Below are 15,426 nucleotides of genomic sequence, written 5' to 3'. Positions count from 1 at the left end.
ACATCAAGATAATATTTAGATAGGTTGAGTAAGAACACAGTGATGGGAAAAGAGTGTGCAAAAGATGAGAAGGGAAGGAGATGATGGCATAAAGGATGAATTTCAAGTTTAAAGGAATAGAGGGAAGTACTTGGGCCTTTTTAGTTGCTGCTGAGTAATGAATTGCCCAGTGCTGACTCTACAAGTTTATTACTTCATGCTGAAGTAAATGAGTCACAAAGTTCTTCCCTTCTGAAGTTTGCTTTGTTCTCTTTCTCCACTTGTTTTTTCTCTTAAATTATTTTCTCTTGCTAGGTTTGCTGTGTCTCTTGTCTTCCCCAGTGGTGCCATAATGAGTGCTACTGAGTGCTTCTCTCTCCACTTTATGTCCTGAGATTGTTTTGTTATTAATTTTTTCTTCATACTGCAGCATTTCTGCTCTGTTGACTTCCTTTCCCTCTGTCTTTTCATCACATATTCTCACCCTTCTTTTTACTAAAGGAGCACACCATATTATTATACTCTTTTGATCTTCATGTTCCCTTTCTCACTTAGCTTTTTCAGCCCTTTGAGATAAAACGCTTTTTATACATATTCCCCAAATTAGAGGTAGATGCTTCTGCTCAAAATCAGGGTTCATGATAGTTCCTGCAAACCATTCTCCTAAAGGAGGAACAGAAACTGTCAGTGTAACCCTGTACTGTGTTCCTCTGAAGAGTCTGTTCCAGTTGGTTCAATGTCTCAGCCCTCCCACCTTGCAAGCTGTGGGTTTTCTGCAGAGCCTGAATAACCAGCACAGCCCCAGGCTGCATCTGCATGGCCAGCTTGGGGTGATTTTCAGTTTTGTGCCAAGGTTTGTAGCCTTGCTGTGGAGGGGCTTCTGGCATGCAGAGATAGCTGTAGCTCCATCTCAACTGCTGCTGTATGGTCCTCATACCCTCCCAAGAAAATGCAATCCTGAGAAGTGCTCCCTTGACTCCATCATTACATTACATCTTTCTGCCCATGTGAGGGAAAGCATGAGGTGTTCTTTCTCTCTTTCCCTCAACTCCCAAGGATTTCAATTTTAAGTAATGGCACCAATATTGCTGTACAGACATCAATCTCTGCGACTGACCAGGATGCTGCAGAGCTCTTTATCTGGCTGATTTTCCTGACTCTTATTGCAAGAAACTTCTGTACTGAACATAGAGTACTTTTATTTGTTGTTTATTCTGTCTCTAATGTAGTTAAGATTTTTAGATAAACTATCTAAAGTATCTTTTATATTAACATTACATCAATTTGTGATGGTGGATATAAGTCTTCTGTTCCCCTGATGCAGAAAAATGCAAAATAATTTTTACTTGACTAATTACACTTTTTTTGCATGTGTGTTTTTGTTAGGGTTTTTTTGCTGGGATTTTTTGTTTGTTTGATTTAATTTGATTCTAAAATAAAAGATCAGTTAATGAGTTAAGGAGGCTTCTGAATTTTAGTATGTGAGCTGTCTGAAAGGCCATCTGTTTCTCACTCCCCCTTAGGAAGGCTGGCTTGGGATGTATTCCCTCTAATTTCTACACTGGAAGACAGACTTTTTATATTAAGAAGTGAGTTTCTAGATATGATGACCTGAAATGTCCATGTATTAAGAGTCATCAGTTTGACTAATGGCACACCATGGCTACAGATCATCCTAAGCACCTCTTCAAAGTGTCATTTTTCCAGCTCAGTTGATTTCTGACATATCTCACTTTATCAGCCATTGGAGTGGAAATTTCATCACTCTTTTATGCTTTTTGAGTTTTTCTTAGTATTTGTTTGTAATAGGTTTTATGGGTGATTAGTTGTGCGAATTGTGAAGTTTTTTTTGGTGGACAGAAGATTTTCTTAATTTTTGCATATTTACCTAAGCTTTTTAATCTACTTGTTAACATGTATCAGTTTAATTTTGCTTTGTTCTTCTGCTATTAAGAGGCTGCTAAATATTATACCTGGTGCAGTTTGTAACTACTGCAATATTTACATTAGTTTTACCTGGTCAACAATTACAGGTACAAAGGAAATTATTATTAAATAAAAATAATGGCACTTGCAGACATGTATCTGTCAAACAGCACTACTTAGATGCTATTTTCAGCAGCTGTTGTCAATGCTGAGAATAGGCACTGTCTTAGCTCCTAGCCTGTAAAATCCTCTGCTCTTACTCAAGATAGAAGCTCAAGCCTGCTTCTTCTCCTAGAAATCTTAGGGTTCTTGTACTGCTTGTGTTTATCTAGAATCATGAAAGCAGATTTGGTCCCCATCTAAGTGTTCAGATTGTGCTTTCACCTAGGAGTCGATGTGGAAGGATCAATGATTCTTTGTAATAATGGTAATAAGAAAAACAACAATAATTCAATAGTAATGTAGGTTTATGCAGCTAGGAATACTATGATTCTTTGGAATGCCTAAGTTTTTAGATTTAGATGTTGGGAGGGAAGTTTGTGATATATAATATGTAAGTTCCTTCCCTGTCTCAGTTTTGCTGGTCTTGGGAGGGAAGAAGGGCTCTGCTCCAACAGCATGCTGCTTTCCTTGCTGCTGCTTCTCCTTGAGACTGAGATTTCCTTTGTGCTTTCTTGTATTTCAAACTGTCTTACTGTACCCCTGGAACAAAGAAATGTACAAATTTTATCTTTCCATTTCTGAACATTTTTTATTCCAGCTCTGTATATATTAATGCTCTCATTATTCTTAGAACTAATTCCAGTTTTGCTTTGTATGTTTGGAGATGTCTAAAATGGTTATAGATGTTGAAAGGGACTATAGTAGATCCATAAATCAACCCAAAGAGTGACATCATCTTTTCTATACAATTATCTTGTCATTTTGGCACCAAACATGTTTTATTTCTTACCTGTTTATTATTTCATGCTTCTGTAGATCTTTAGATATCAAAGGACATAAAATACAGAGGAATATTAGAATCACAGGCACATTGATGTTCATTGAATCATGTTTAATGCTGGGAGAAGTTTCTCCAAGTGAGAGGTGGGGAGGGAGCACTGTGTACCTTAGGCACGATTGCCATCCTGCTGCCAAACTGCAACAACCCTTTGAGGGCTCAGAGTTCAAGGTGTTGAATGAAATGCAATAGTTTTCCAGAACATTTTAAATGCCTTCAGGCATGCTAAAGTTGTACCCGGGTCTTTTGAATAACACTTTGCCTTTTTTGCATCTTACCAATTAAAAAATGTCTGTAGTACTTTTCTGTGTTGCAATGTAGAATTTAAGTATCTAGTGGTTTTTATTGAAAAAAGTTAAGTAACTGATTTATTTGGTTGTTTTGGGTTTTTTTTCACTACATTGACTTTATTTCATGTTGCAATAAGAGAAACTGATGAAAGTCTTTCCTGGTAAGTTTTAAATGCAGTGTAAGACATCAGTCAGCTTTGTCTGTGTGTGAGACATCAGTCATTGAAGCTCCTGTGGTAGCTTTGACACTCATGTGTGAATATGCCTTGTGCTCTGTTTTAGTGTTTACACTTGGTGTCTCTACAACACTTAAAGTAAAAGAAGAAATTTTGATTGTTTATTTGTTTTAATTATTAATTGCACATAACTTATCAGACTTGGTAATTAAATGTTGTGCTAAAGGGGTTAATAATGATGGCAGAGGTCTACAGTGTAGCCTGGCACATAAGGGAATGAACTCTTTGATCCCAATGACCTTTTCACAACAAGAATTGTTTCTCTGCTTCTCCTTTCCTTCTAAGTTAAGTTGAAAAAAATATTTAAGTATTAATTTTAAAGTGGGCATCTCAAGGTTTCAAGCTGTTTTTAAAATTTGGAGTGAGACTGGGAAAGTAGATTCTGAGTCTGCAGTCAGCTAAGACGTGTAGAGAGCTGGGCTGAGCATGACTGTATGAGAGCTGACATGTCAGCCATGTGATCAGTGAACACCCCCCTGTGAAATTCAGCCAGGAGCCCCCAGCACTGGAGAGATCACTGAAGAGGTCGTGGGAGACCCCAATGCCCAGTGACACAGATGAACATCCTCAGTATTTATACCTTCAAAAATATTAAACAGAAACTTGAAGTAGTGGAATGCACCAGTGAAATTTTTTTTTATTATTTTCTGCAGTTCATGCCGGCTGTTTGACATTAGCATTGCAATATAACGCATGCAGCAGTCTACAGCACGGCTGAACTGACATCCTTTTGTGAGTGTGTTAGTAGTTCAATAGATCTGTAAATATTGCTCTATGAAAATTACTTCATTTAGTTGGGGTGAAGCAACCTGATAGACCATAAATATTGACATATGGGAAAAAATTCCTTGCAGATGAAGGCAAGTGTTTTATAATACATCACAAAATAAATTTAATTCTCTTTGGTTTAAGATTTTAATCTGATTTTATAAATTAGTTGCTGTGCATTTGGCTATCCTCGCCAAGACCCTGAGATGCAACTTTAATGTTATATGAAACAGAAGAAAAAAAGGAAGTATGATGAAATTTGTGCAGCAGTGATTCATTTAAATCTGTGAAGATTTGAATGGAAATCTTGTTAGTATTTTAGTAGTGATCTTTCAAAGAAAGGAGCTGAGTAGATGTAGTAAACGACAGTTTGGTTTTTCATTAAAATAATTTTCTCAATAATTGAAAATACTTCTCTCATTTGGGTGTGAGAATTGTTTTCTAGGGAAAAAGAAGGGGTGATGAATAATAGGACAAGTAAAGATCTAGTAAAGCCATCTGCAAGTCTCCTTTTGTCACTGCTTACTTACCTTACTTAAACATTAATTCTGATATTCATTTCTGTGTTCTGCAAATGTATTTGTGTTCTCCCTTTCTGCTTGTCGGATCTCAGTAAAGAACATTTATTTATGGACAGATCTTTAAGAGAGCTTTTATTCTGTCTTCTTTTAAATATGTGTATTAATTCACTGATAAAATAAATTCAAAGACACAAGCCTGATGGCGTTGTTTCCTAAGATTTGCTGAGAGATACTATTAATTTTTTTTAAGTTAAAGGCTGCTGAAAATAATCAGGTGTTTTGTATAATGCTAGATTCAAAAAGACCACATTCTTAAAACCTAAAAGGTTTGTTTTGTTGTTACTTTAGTTTTTTTTTTCAAAACTGCCCACAAATAATCCAGTAGTCCTCATTATTCTGGCAGGATAATCACTGCTGAAGTGTCTCCATAAAGTGGTGCTGTTAAACAGCTTGCATTTTTTTAACCTTTTCATTCTTTGCCTGGAGAGGCAATAGATAATCCAGAGAAATGCTTTTTGAAGTTTTATTGAATTCATTGACTTCCGTGGGAAGCAGATCAGTACTTTTTCATGCTACAGCATAGATTAAATCTTTGAGGATTTTAGCTTGGTATTGTGCAAGTAAGAGTTTGGGTTGTTGGTTTGGCTTTTGTTGTGCTTTTTTGTTCTTGTTGTTGTTTTGGCTTTTTTTTGGTTTTGAGGTTTTTTTTGACAGTACAGAGGATTTTGGAAACTTGGATAGAAATAAGAATTATTTCTTCTTTGATGGTGGATAGTGTGTGTCAGTTTTCCCATGGTGCAGTTGAGAGACACTAGGAATTAGTGGCCCTTTAAAGTCTTGACATGCTTAGATGAAAGGGGAGATAGGCTTTATACACCACTAAAGAATTCCCACTTTTTAATAATTACGTTTAAAAATCACAATTCACTTCAGTATTAATAAAACCCGGAGTTTATAATATGTCTAGTAAACTGATTTTTCCTGGAAAGGTCTTGCATTTATTAGTAAGTCAAATGTTATAAAATCTGAGTATTTCATATAAGCTAGAAAGGTGTGCTACCTGGGCATGTAAACAGTCATAAATTTAATAAACTGTTGTGTTTTAAAAAGTTGGTTTTTTTAAATCATGTAAAAAATTTCAGTTAACCACTTAAAATTTGGAAGTATAAAAGTAGAAGATTGCTTTCTTAAATGGAAGGCTTTGGAGCTTTATCTTTGAGTCTAAACTGAGCTTCACAGAGGCCAAGAAATGCAAAAAACTTTTTGGAAAATTGTGAAACAAGATGATAAAGGACTGGCTCTTGTTCACAAATTTGAATTATGGCTCTGTAGTAAAGTAAATACTCTCTAGAAACATTTTAAAGAGTGACTAATTAGTTTGACATTAAGTGTTTAAATAAGTGAAGAGTTATAAAGCAACCTTATTTTTGCTGAAAAGAGTGCAAATGGAGTTTGCTGTTGCTTTGTGATATGTGTTGCTGTGTGATATGCTTATGCTTTCTCAGATGTTTAAAGATAAAAATTATATTCTTAACTTTATTTTAGCACTTTTCTTTAAAAAACAAAAGCAAAATTTCCAAGCTTTCTTTCTGTCAGAAATGTAGATATTTTGGTTGAGAGTAGAAATGAAACTGAGACATCTTGTTTTGAAAACTGAAGAGTCTTGTTTTGAAAAATACGTGAATAAAATATTATAGCAAAATAAATAGTAATAGAAATATTATTTTTACTGTAATATTCCATAAAAACTTGAGGTGGAAAAAAACAATTGCTGACTGTCATTTACAAATCAAATGCTTTCTTGCCTTCTAGCACAGCTTACATAAAATATACTGGCTTGGATAAACCTTCCTGCACATCACCTCTGTTCTTTATGTAGCTTGCAGTGAAATTATGTGTACATGTTCTCTGATGAGAATGATTTTCTTAGAATAGAAATTACAATAAAAATTATAGAAGCCTAGAAGTATACAAAAAGGTATAAAACCCCAAAAATTAAAACCACAAGTTTCCAAGAAGCAGAAGAAAGATGTATTTACTATTGAAGCATGTTGGTTTCTCAGAAAAAGAAAAAAACGGCTTACCTACAGACAGACCTTAGGGAACTAACATATTCCTGAAGATGAAAAACTACTATTTTCTGCTGCAATCACTCTCTGCTTTTGATCTTTTAACCTATTGTATAAAAATGAGTCGTATTGTGTTGATGTTTTTCACAAGAATTTTTCTGCTAATGTTTTAGATCTGGGTAGCTCATGCGTGGGACTTTGGCAAGTCATACAGAAGTGCTTCTCACCCATTGCTGAGCAGATCTTTCTTTCTGTTCCAGGCAGTTAGGGATCAATTACAGCAATTAGAGATCATTGTAACATATCAGTGGTTGTCTTTCTAATTTTATTATAGGTGAATGTAAGCTGAATGTAGAGAAGACTTCCAAATAAGCCGGACTGATGTGCACAGAGAAGGAATGAAGTATGGATGTGAAGGAACGTAGGCCTTATTGCTCCCTAACAAAGAGCCGACGGGACAAGGAACGTCGCTATACAAATTCTTCTGCAGAAAATGAGGAGTGCAGAGTGCCTACTCAGAAGTCTTACAGCTCCAGTGAAACCTTGAAAGCTTTTGATCATGATTCCTCTAGGTTGCTGTATGGAAACCGGGTAAAAGATTTGGTCCACAGAGAAGCAGATGAGTATACCAGACAAGGTAGGCAAGATGTTTGACTTCAGGGTGTATGACTCATTAGTTCCAAGGCATTCTTGCTGCAAAAGAGTTACTTTGCCAGTTTCATCAGTTTTGGTAATACTCTACACACATAGTATACTTCCCTCATATCTCCATAAATGTTTTACAGAGATGGGGAAGCATTGTGTACCATCTTTGGAATAAATAACATATGATGGACAGGAAGTAAATGGCCTGTGTTGGGCAGTGGGTCAGTGACAATATTGCAGAATCAAGTGTGAAGCATTCAGGCCTTACAATTTAAAAATAGACCCCCCCAAGTTATTTGGCTCATTAATAGATTGCCCAAAAGTTTGCCATTCCAGTATAGCTAAAACTGTAAATAATCTAAAAATTAATAAAAAATAAATAAATACAAGTGTTCCATGAAGGCCAAGCCCTACAAATAGATTTGTGGAAACATAGTATGTATGGATGAGCATACAAATAATTTGTTAGCTCTGTGCTTTTATATTTTAGCTTAAAAAAGCAGTAGCAGAGTGCAGCTCAGTGATTAAGGTAAATTAGTTCACAATTTGTGCATTTGGGTGTGTCGAATGATTTTTTTAGTGGTTATCTCTGATATATAACCAGATGGTAATAGGTTGCTAAAGCTTGCTGTTGAGTTTTTGAGTTCAGGACTGGAGTGACATGAGAAGTCTCAATATCCATCAAGATGCTCAAAACTTCACTAAACATAGTTCCCTTGCACCTTAGTGCAGCTGACTGTGCTTGAGCAGAGGGCTTGGACTAGATGATCTCAAGAGATCCTTTTAGATTTCAGGGATTCTGTGTGAATGAAGTCAGCAACAATTACGGTTCAGCACTTAAGCATCACTTTTGGATTCAAAACTGTAGGGTCTGGAATTGATACTTCTACATTTCCACAACTAGGCTACATAATGTAAAGAGAAAAAAAAAAAAGTTATGGAATGTGTAGAGTACAGAAGCCCAGCTATCTAAAAGGATAAAGCTCTAGGCCAAGAGCTGTGTGAACCTATGACTCAGTTTTCTGTTTGAAGCTATCTCCTATTTTATGCAGAAACAGAAGTAGATTTAGAAATCGTATTTCTGGTGAGACAGTCCTTAGTTTTAATTTTAGAATATCTAAATCATTTTCTCCATTGATGTTTTTTCTCTGTTCCATTTAGAATAACTTTACATTAAAATTAGAGCTGGGCAGATGGTGTTGACTTCTTTGCCGACTAATGTTTGCAAGGGAAATAAAAATATTTCTCTTATGCACATGTAACTGAGGCTTGCTGCTACTCTACTTTCTGCTGCTTGTTTTTGGTTTCTGTGATGTGTTGAAACTTCAGGTTATCACTGTTTTCTAGTTTTTAAGTCATTAGCCACCTTGAAATCATTACTTTAATGAGGTAAAATCAAGAGGAAGTTTTCTAACACCTGTACTGTAGGTACTGTCTTAGTACTAGGGATGAAATTATGTCAGAACAGGCACCATTTATTTAATGAATTCATAAACTGTTGCATGACTAGAATATTATTCTTTTTAAAATAGCAATAACGAACTGGAAGAAGTTATGTGGTCTGGCATGTCACATATGATGGTGCGCTGGGACTTGATTTTTATTCCTTTTCACTTTCTTCAGAAAAACACACAGTGTTTAGCTAATACCTATTGCCCAATATGCAATAAATTGCCTGTCTACAGACCTAAAATGGCAGTTTAGGATGGATAATATCCTCTTCACCTTTCAGTGGTCTCAGCACTGTCTTCTGTGCCCATTTAATTTTCCTCATTACTCTTTCAATACTTTTTGTATGGCTTATTGGCTTCCTGTACTGCAGACTGGTTTTGCCCCTTTGGGGGACTACCTGCAGGTTTGATAGGGTGAGATAATAAAGGGCTTGTTTTAGGTAATATATTCCTTTGATTCATCTTTGACTGAGAATTTACAGCTTCTGGCATTGGAAGGATTTTGTGGAAAAGGTCCTCAAGGTCATTTCAAAGATTTTTAAATAATATATAAAAGATGCTTCCCGTGAGTTATTTTTTTCCCCTCTGCCTAGAAAGAGTATTGAGATATGTGGCTTTGTTGGCAGTGTAATTGACAGCCTCCTAATTCAACAAGAAATTATTCTGTAAATAAAAAAGGCAACCTTTAATAAATACATTTAATTGGGAATTAATTAAAAAAATTAATCATGACCAGTGTTGCACTTTTTGCCATGTGTAGAACAACAATATGAAATTTCCAGTGTCAGCTGGAAAGTTACTGGAGCAGTTATGCAAGATTCTCAAGTATCTTAAATGTGAAGGAATTAAAATCATAGACTCTTCTGAGTTGGAAGTGACCCCTCAGAATCACTGAGTTCAACTCCTGGCCTTGTGGAGGACACCCCAAGAGTCACACTGTGTGCTTGAGAGTCTTGTCCAAATGCTTCTTGAGCTCTGTCAGGCTGGTGCTGTGACCACTTCCCTGGAAGCCTGTTCCAGAGCCCAACCACCCTCAGGGTGAAGAACCTTTCCCTAATATCCAGCCTCAACCTCCTCTGGCACAGCTTCAGGCCACTCCTGTGGGTCCTGTCACTGGTCACCACAGAGAAGAGATCAGTGCCTGACCCTGCACTTTCCCTCATGAGGATGCTGGAGACCACAAGGAGGCCTCCCCTCGGTCTCCTCCAGGCTGAACGGGCACAGTGACCTCAGCCTTCCCCTCAAGCCCTCCAACATCGTCACTGGCCTCCTGTGGATGCTCTCCAACAGTTTAATGTCTTTTTTACATTGTGATGCCCAGAACTGTCCCCAGCACTCGAGGTGAGGTCACCCCAGTGCAGAGCAGGGTGGGACAATCCCCTCCCTTGCCCGGCTGGCAACGCTGGGCCTGATGAAGGACATGGTTGGCCAGGGCACTGCTGAGTCACATTTAAAATGTCTGTATGTTTTTTATGCCTGATATTTTAGGGTAAATCCCTGGAAAGCTTTCTGCTAGTGAATGAGAACTGTCATGTGTCTTCTTCCTGAGTTGTTTCAGTACCCGTTTTTATTCTTTCTCTTTCCCAAAATCCAGTGGTAGGAATTTAGAATATTGCTGTTAGAGATAGGTGTGCTTTATTTTGTGGTAGCTTTATTCCATGAGATATTTTCTTGTGGAGAGGAGATTCTCCAACTGTCTGTTCCAGTCTAATGATATTTTTCCTCATGAGCTGAATTTCTGTTGCTTTAGATTAATTACATAAATAGAAATATGATCCCCAAAATATATATGTTATCATTATAATTCTCAAAACATCATTTAAAACATACTGTAAAGCATTTGAATGTGAAATTGTTGTATAACTGGGGACTATCTTGTTACTGTTGAAACCCAACTGACAGGACTAGGAGAGCAAGTAAGATGTTTTAGGAAATTGGAACTCCATCTAGTAATAAACATTAGCTGCTTCCAGTTAACATCCATGAGCGATAAGACCAGTCTCATCTTTTTCTCAAGACCCTTCACCTGTTGCAAAGATGGTTTTGTTTTAAAAATTTCAGATGATGAGTAATTAGCCTACTATTTTTAGAACTTTTAATTAGTTATATATTTTCTCTTTGTATAAACCTCACAGGACAACCATGTAAGTAGAGGCCATGAGCCTTCTTTTTCTTAAAAGTAATTTCAAGAAAGACACTCAAGTTTGTATTAATCTTTGAGAAGATACCTAATCTCATGCTTGACAATGGCTGAAGCTCCATGAAAGATTGTTTTCTTTCAAGTTGTGATATCATAGTCTCCTGTGTTATGGAAGAAGATGACACCTGTTTTCATATACTTCGAAGTATCCAGCTATACAGAGTAGCCTGATTTCAATGTTCTTTTCTGTTTGATTTAAATGTACTTCTCTAATTGAATTCAGCAATCTAAATGCTTGTAGTTAGACAGGGGCCATTGGTGAGGGGTTGAAACTAGATCATTTTTAAGGTCCCTTCCAAGCCAAACCATTCTGTGACTGATTCTATGATTGTGTATTGCATTACACCCAAGTCTCTTGCTCAATTCAAGATTAAAGCTGACAGTATAAAGTTGAATTTCTCTGTTGTGCAGAGAGAAGTTCCTGTGTTTAGAAATTTGATATCACTTCCTGTATGAAGTGATATTAAGTACGTAGGAGACTGCTATGCAAAAAATATCTGAAAGCGTGGCATGACTACAGTGTGGGTTGGAAGGACAGTATAAATACAGAAAATAGGAAGTATTTTTAAAATTGCATTGGAAAAAAAATTGAGGTAATATTTTAACAATATTAATATAATTGAAAAGAGATCATATATCAAACCTGGACTCACCATAACTGAAAAACTTTGTATTAATTTAGTAAGAAAAACACAGGCATTCAAAAACAGTTTTATTTACCATTGGATACATGTTAAAGGGAAGAGTGGACTATTAAATATCTCTCAATTAGTCATTGTTCCAATCCAAAGACTTGTAATAGCAGAACAGTGCTGTAGTGGCCCTACAGAGAGATCCATGTATCATGTCAGTGAGATTTTGCACAGGAACAGAAGCTGACCCACAAGCACGGGTGGCAGAATTCAGTGTAGATTTGTGCATGTTCATATTTTCTTACAAAATCATCAAGCACTGTTTGCAAACTGTGTAAATTGGAAAACTGAGCTGTGAGACACCTTTTTCTATTAGAAGACCTGAGGAGGTAGTGCAGATTTTGTTAAATTTTTACTTTCTGGAAGTTTTGAGTCAAATATGATTTAAACTGTGGGTAAAGTTACTTGGTCTTCTTAGATGGCAGTGAGAATGACTTGATTGTGTTTATCAATCAGAACAGTTCACTGTCAGCCAAGTCTCAAGATCAATTTCATTTCATTGCAGGAGAAACCATTCCTATGCACACTTTTGTGTCTTTACTCTTCTGGAATACTTAAGTGCCTAAATTAGATTAAATGACCTAATACCTCCTTGAAGCTGCTAGCAGAGAGGGTGAATGTACCAAATAAGTAAAGAAAACTAATTCCTTTCCTTCACAGTATGCTGGACAACTCATACCTGGGTGCTAAAAAGTAGTGCCATGTGCAGTATGTTACAGTGTGTGGATCTATCGCAGCTATTGTTCAGCTGCTATTCCCATGAAAATTAGATTTAGGTGCTAGAAAAATATCACCATTCAGCGAAAGAGGGACCTGAAACAGTGATTTATATGCTTTGACAATTTTATTTTATAACATAAGATATTAAACAGTGTCAAGGATACATTTTTAAGACCTTAGAAACCAGTACCTTAATTGCAACTACTATGCTAATGTAATATGACTCCAAAGTCTATTGCCTTAAATAGTAGCTGCCCAAAATGAATTATTTGGATAGCAAAATGTTTAATCTTTTTAGTCACCGTAAATGTCGACTGCAGGATGAAAGGATTTAAATGGTCATGTTCTTAAACCTAAAGCTTGAGTACTTTTACCTGTCTGAAGCACTGAAAGAACAGACACCTAGGAACTTTGTTTTCCTCTACCTGGGCTTTATTGATGAGCTGATTTTGCCTATTGAGTAGGCGAGTGCTTCTCACTAGAACCGAATCAGCTTGCTTTGCAAGCTAGTTATATGAAGGCATGAAATAATATATTAGTGACTTTTTGATCTCCCAATGAGCAAATTAATTACCATTCAGTGACATTGCAAGCGCCGTCTCTCAAAATCTAGGGCAGATATTAGAATTAGTGTTTTATGTTTCCTGGCTGCAGTGCAAGATGTGTCCTGATTGTCATCATGACAGATCCCTTTTTGTTATGCTAAAACATGGCCACCTGCAGTGTCTGCCTGATTTCTGTGGGTAACTTCTGTAAGCAGCATACGGTGCCAGTATGTTCTGGATAATTTTGTGGCCTTGAGCTAAGCACATAACCTTCTGCCATAGGTGTTTTTTCTTTTTTACCTTGTGTGATACAGGAATAATAACACCTATCTACCTCACAGGCATTTTGGAAAGATTAATTAGTTTATGTTTGTAAAATGCTTTGAAGATGAAAAGCACTGTAAGTGCTAAGTAGCATTATAATCTCTCATAGCTATACTGGTAACTTCTTAAAGCAACAATAAGAAGTTAATTGGTTTTCAGGTTCCAGGTGATAAGGATCTGTTGACTTTTAGAGTTATTCTATTAGCTGCAAAGTAGTACGAAGAAAAACATTTCACTTTTATTTGATTAGGAGTATATTTAGTTCATGCTCAGTGATATGCACACATGCTCTAAGGTATTCATCTAGGTGAAATTGGCCCCTTGTGGGTCATGGCCTGTAGATGAGCTACAGATCTAGAGACAAAGGGTAATTGTGATTCTCCAGGGAGAAATCAGCCTTGGTTATTGGCAGCAGACTGCTTATTCAGGCAGTTCTACACTGCCACTGCAAGTCCATAGAGTCTTGAAGACAAGAAACCTTGTCTTCAACTAGTCCAGTTGCAAAATAGGAGAATTAAGTTTTTGATCATAATGATTAAAGATTTATAAGGTGAGCAAGAGGCCTTCACGAGGATTTTCAGCCTCATGGAAAGGAAGATACTGTAGAGGGTCTGTAACAGCTCTTATATCTTTCCATAGCTCAGATACTGAGATGTATGTGCTGCTTCTGTTCGTAATAAAAACTAAACGGTGGACTGGGGAGATGAATGGATCCTGTGCATGGCTATGAAAGATGTCTTCAGTATGTTAACATCTACAGAGAGGATAAAGCTAGAAAAGTGTGCAGTTAGAGATGGGATGAGGGGAGGAAGGAAAGAGGCTGAAGAGTCCTGTCTCTCCTGTCTGTTGATTTAGTGCTTAGGGCTGAGAGTCAGGGCTGGAGGCCAAGTTGTGAGTGATTGCTCATTCCATCATCGGCAAATAAATGCATAAAGTGAAGCAGAGATGTAAAATGGGGATAATTTCTCAGAAAGTTCCTTGATGCTTTCTGAAATTAGTTTGTAAGGTGTCAACTTACGGGCTAGAGAGCTAGTACTTGGTGTTGCTGAGCTTATTAAAGCAAAAGGAGGAAATGGCAGAGCCTAGGGAACACATTTCCTTCAAGCTTTGTTTTTCTACCTTCTTTTTCTTTTTTCTTTTCTTTTTTCATACTGCTGTAAGTATTTCTGAGCGATAAATCTTTTCATGTCTTCAGCATAATGGGCATTTTGCTAGAACATCTAAATTAAAACATTGCTACACTACATTTATTATGGGGGTTCACAAAGTGGAAAGCCTTTTGGGGAATTGTGACAGGAGGTGTAAGTGATAGAGGGAATAAGTGGTTTTTCATTTCTGTAGAAATTTTTGGGTCAGTGTTCTGTGTTTTTGCTGCAGTTTAGCTACAGCAATGGTCTGAGCACTTCATTCTGTCCATACATTGAAGAGTCAATTCCCATACATGTAGAATACTTCTATATTAAATTCCACAAACTGAAATGTATGGGCAGATTCAAAGAGGCATGTTGGGTTTTTAATTTGTACCCGTTCATAGCCTGTTGAACTAATTGAGTGAGAGACATATCCCTATGGGTCCAGCCCATCTGGTCACTTGTAGTGGCAGATATGCTTTTCCCTCATGGAAAGGCATAAATAATAGTAGAGTTTTCTTACCTCCCTGTATGGAGGAATAGCAGTAAACCTGAGCTCCAGTTTGTGTGCATGTCTTCATGCTGCCTCCTTCCTCCTCTCCTTCCTTCCCCATCTCAAGCTGGATGTCATTAGCACCGTACTGGCCTTAATGTGGCAGTTCATACCTGTCAGATCTTTGTAGGCGCCTTGCAGACTGGATATCCATCATCTCTACATTGCTTACCCTTGGGTCATATTTTCTTCACATCTATCAAATTTAGGCTTTTTGTAATTCTTATTTTGTAATAAATGGATGCTCGAATGTTGATGTTTTGGTCCCAGGATCCAAAGATTATGACAGAGGCCTGAAATGCCTATACTGTCATTCTGCTCACAATCAAGATGTTATTTTCTGCTCATGGAGTTGTATTTCTTTTCTAAATCCACAA

At 36.9% G+C, this 15,426-nt stretch overlaps 1 protein-coding gene across 27 annotated transcripts in view; it reads left to right on the top strand.

Moving 5' to 3' along the window:
• Nucleotides 1-15,426, top strand: part of TENM3 (teneurin transmembrane protein 3) — an 843,796-nt gene that overhangs the window by 522,481 nt on the left and 305,889 nt on the right. For all 27 annotated transcript variants that reach the window (XM_086889918.1, XM_086889906.1, XM_086889899.1 and 24 more), the window contains one exon: nucleotides 7,124-7,426. In XM_086889918.1, coding sequence (XP_086746044.1) covers nucleotides 7,195-7,426 — 232 coding nt within the window. In that variant the 5' untranslated portion in view covers nucleotides 7,124-7,194. The remainder of the gene's footprint in view (nucleotides 1-7,123; nucleotides 7,427-15,426) is intronic.

This window comes from Cyanistes caeruleus, chromosome 5, assembly GCF_971803275.1.
Source record: "Cyanistes caeruleus chromosome 5, bCyaCae1.hap1.1, whole genome shotgun sequence".
Taxonomy (NCBI): Eukaryota; Metazoa; Chordata; class Aves; order Passeriformes; family Paridae; genus Cyanistes; species Cyanistes caeruleus.
This window is presented reverse-complemented; position numbering and strand designations above follow the sequence as displayed.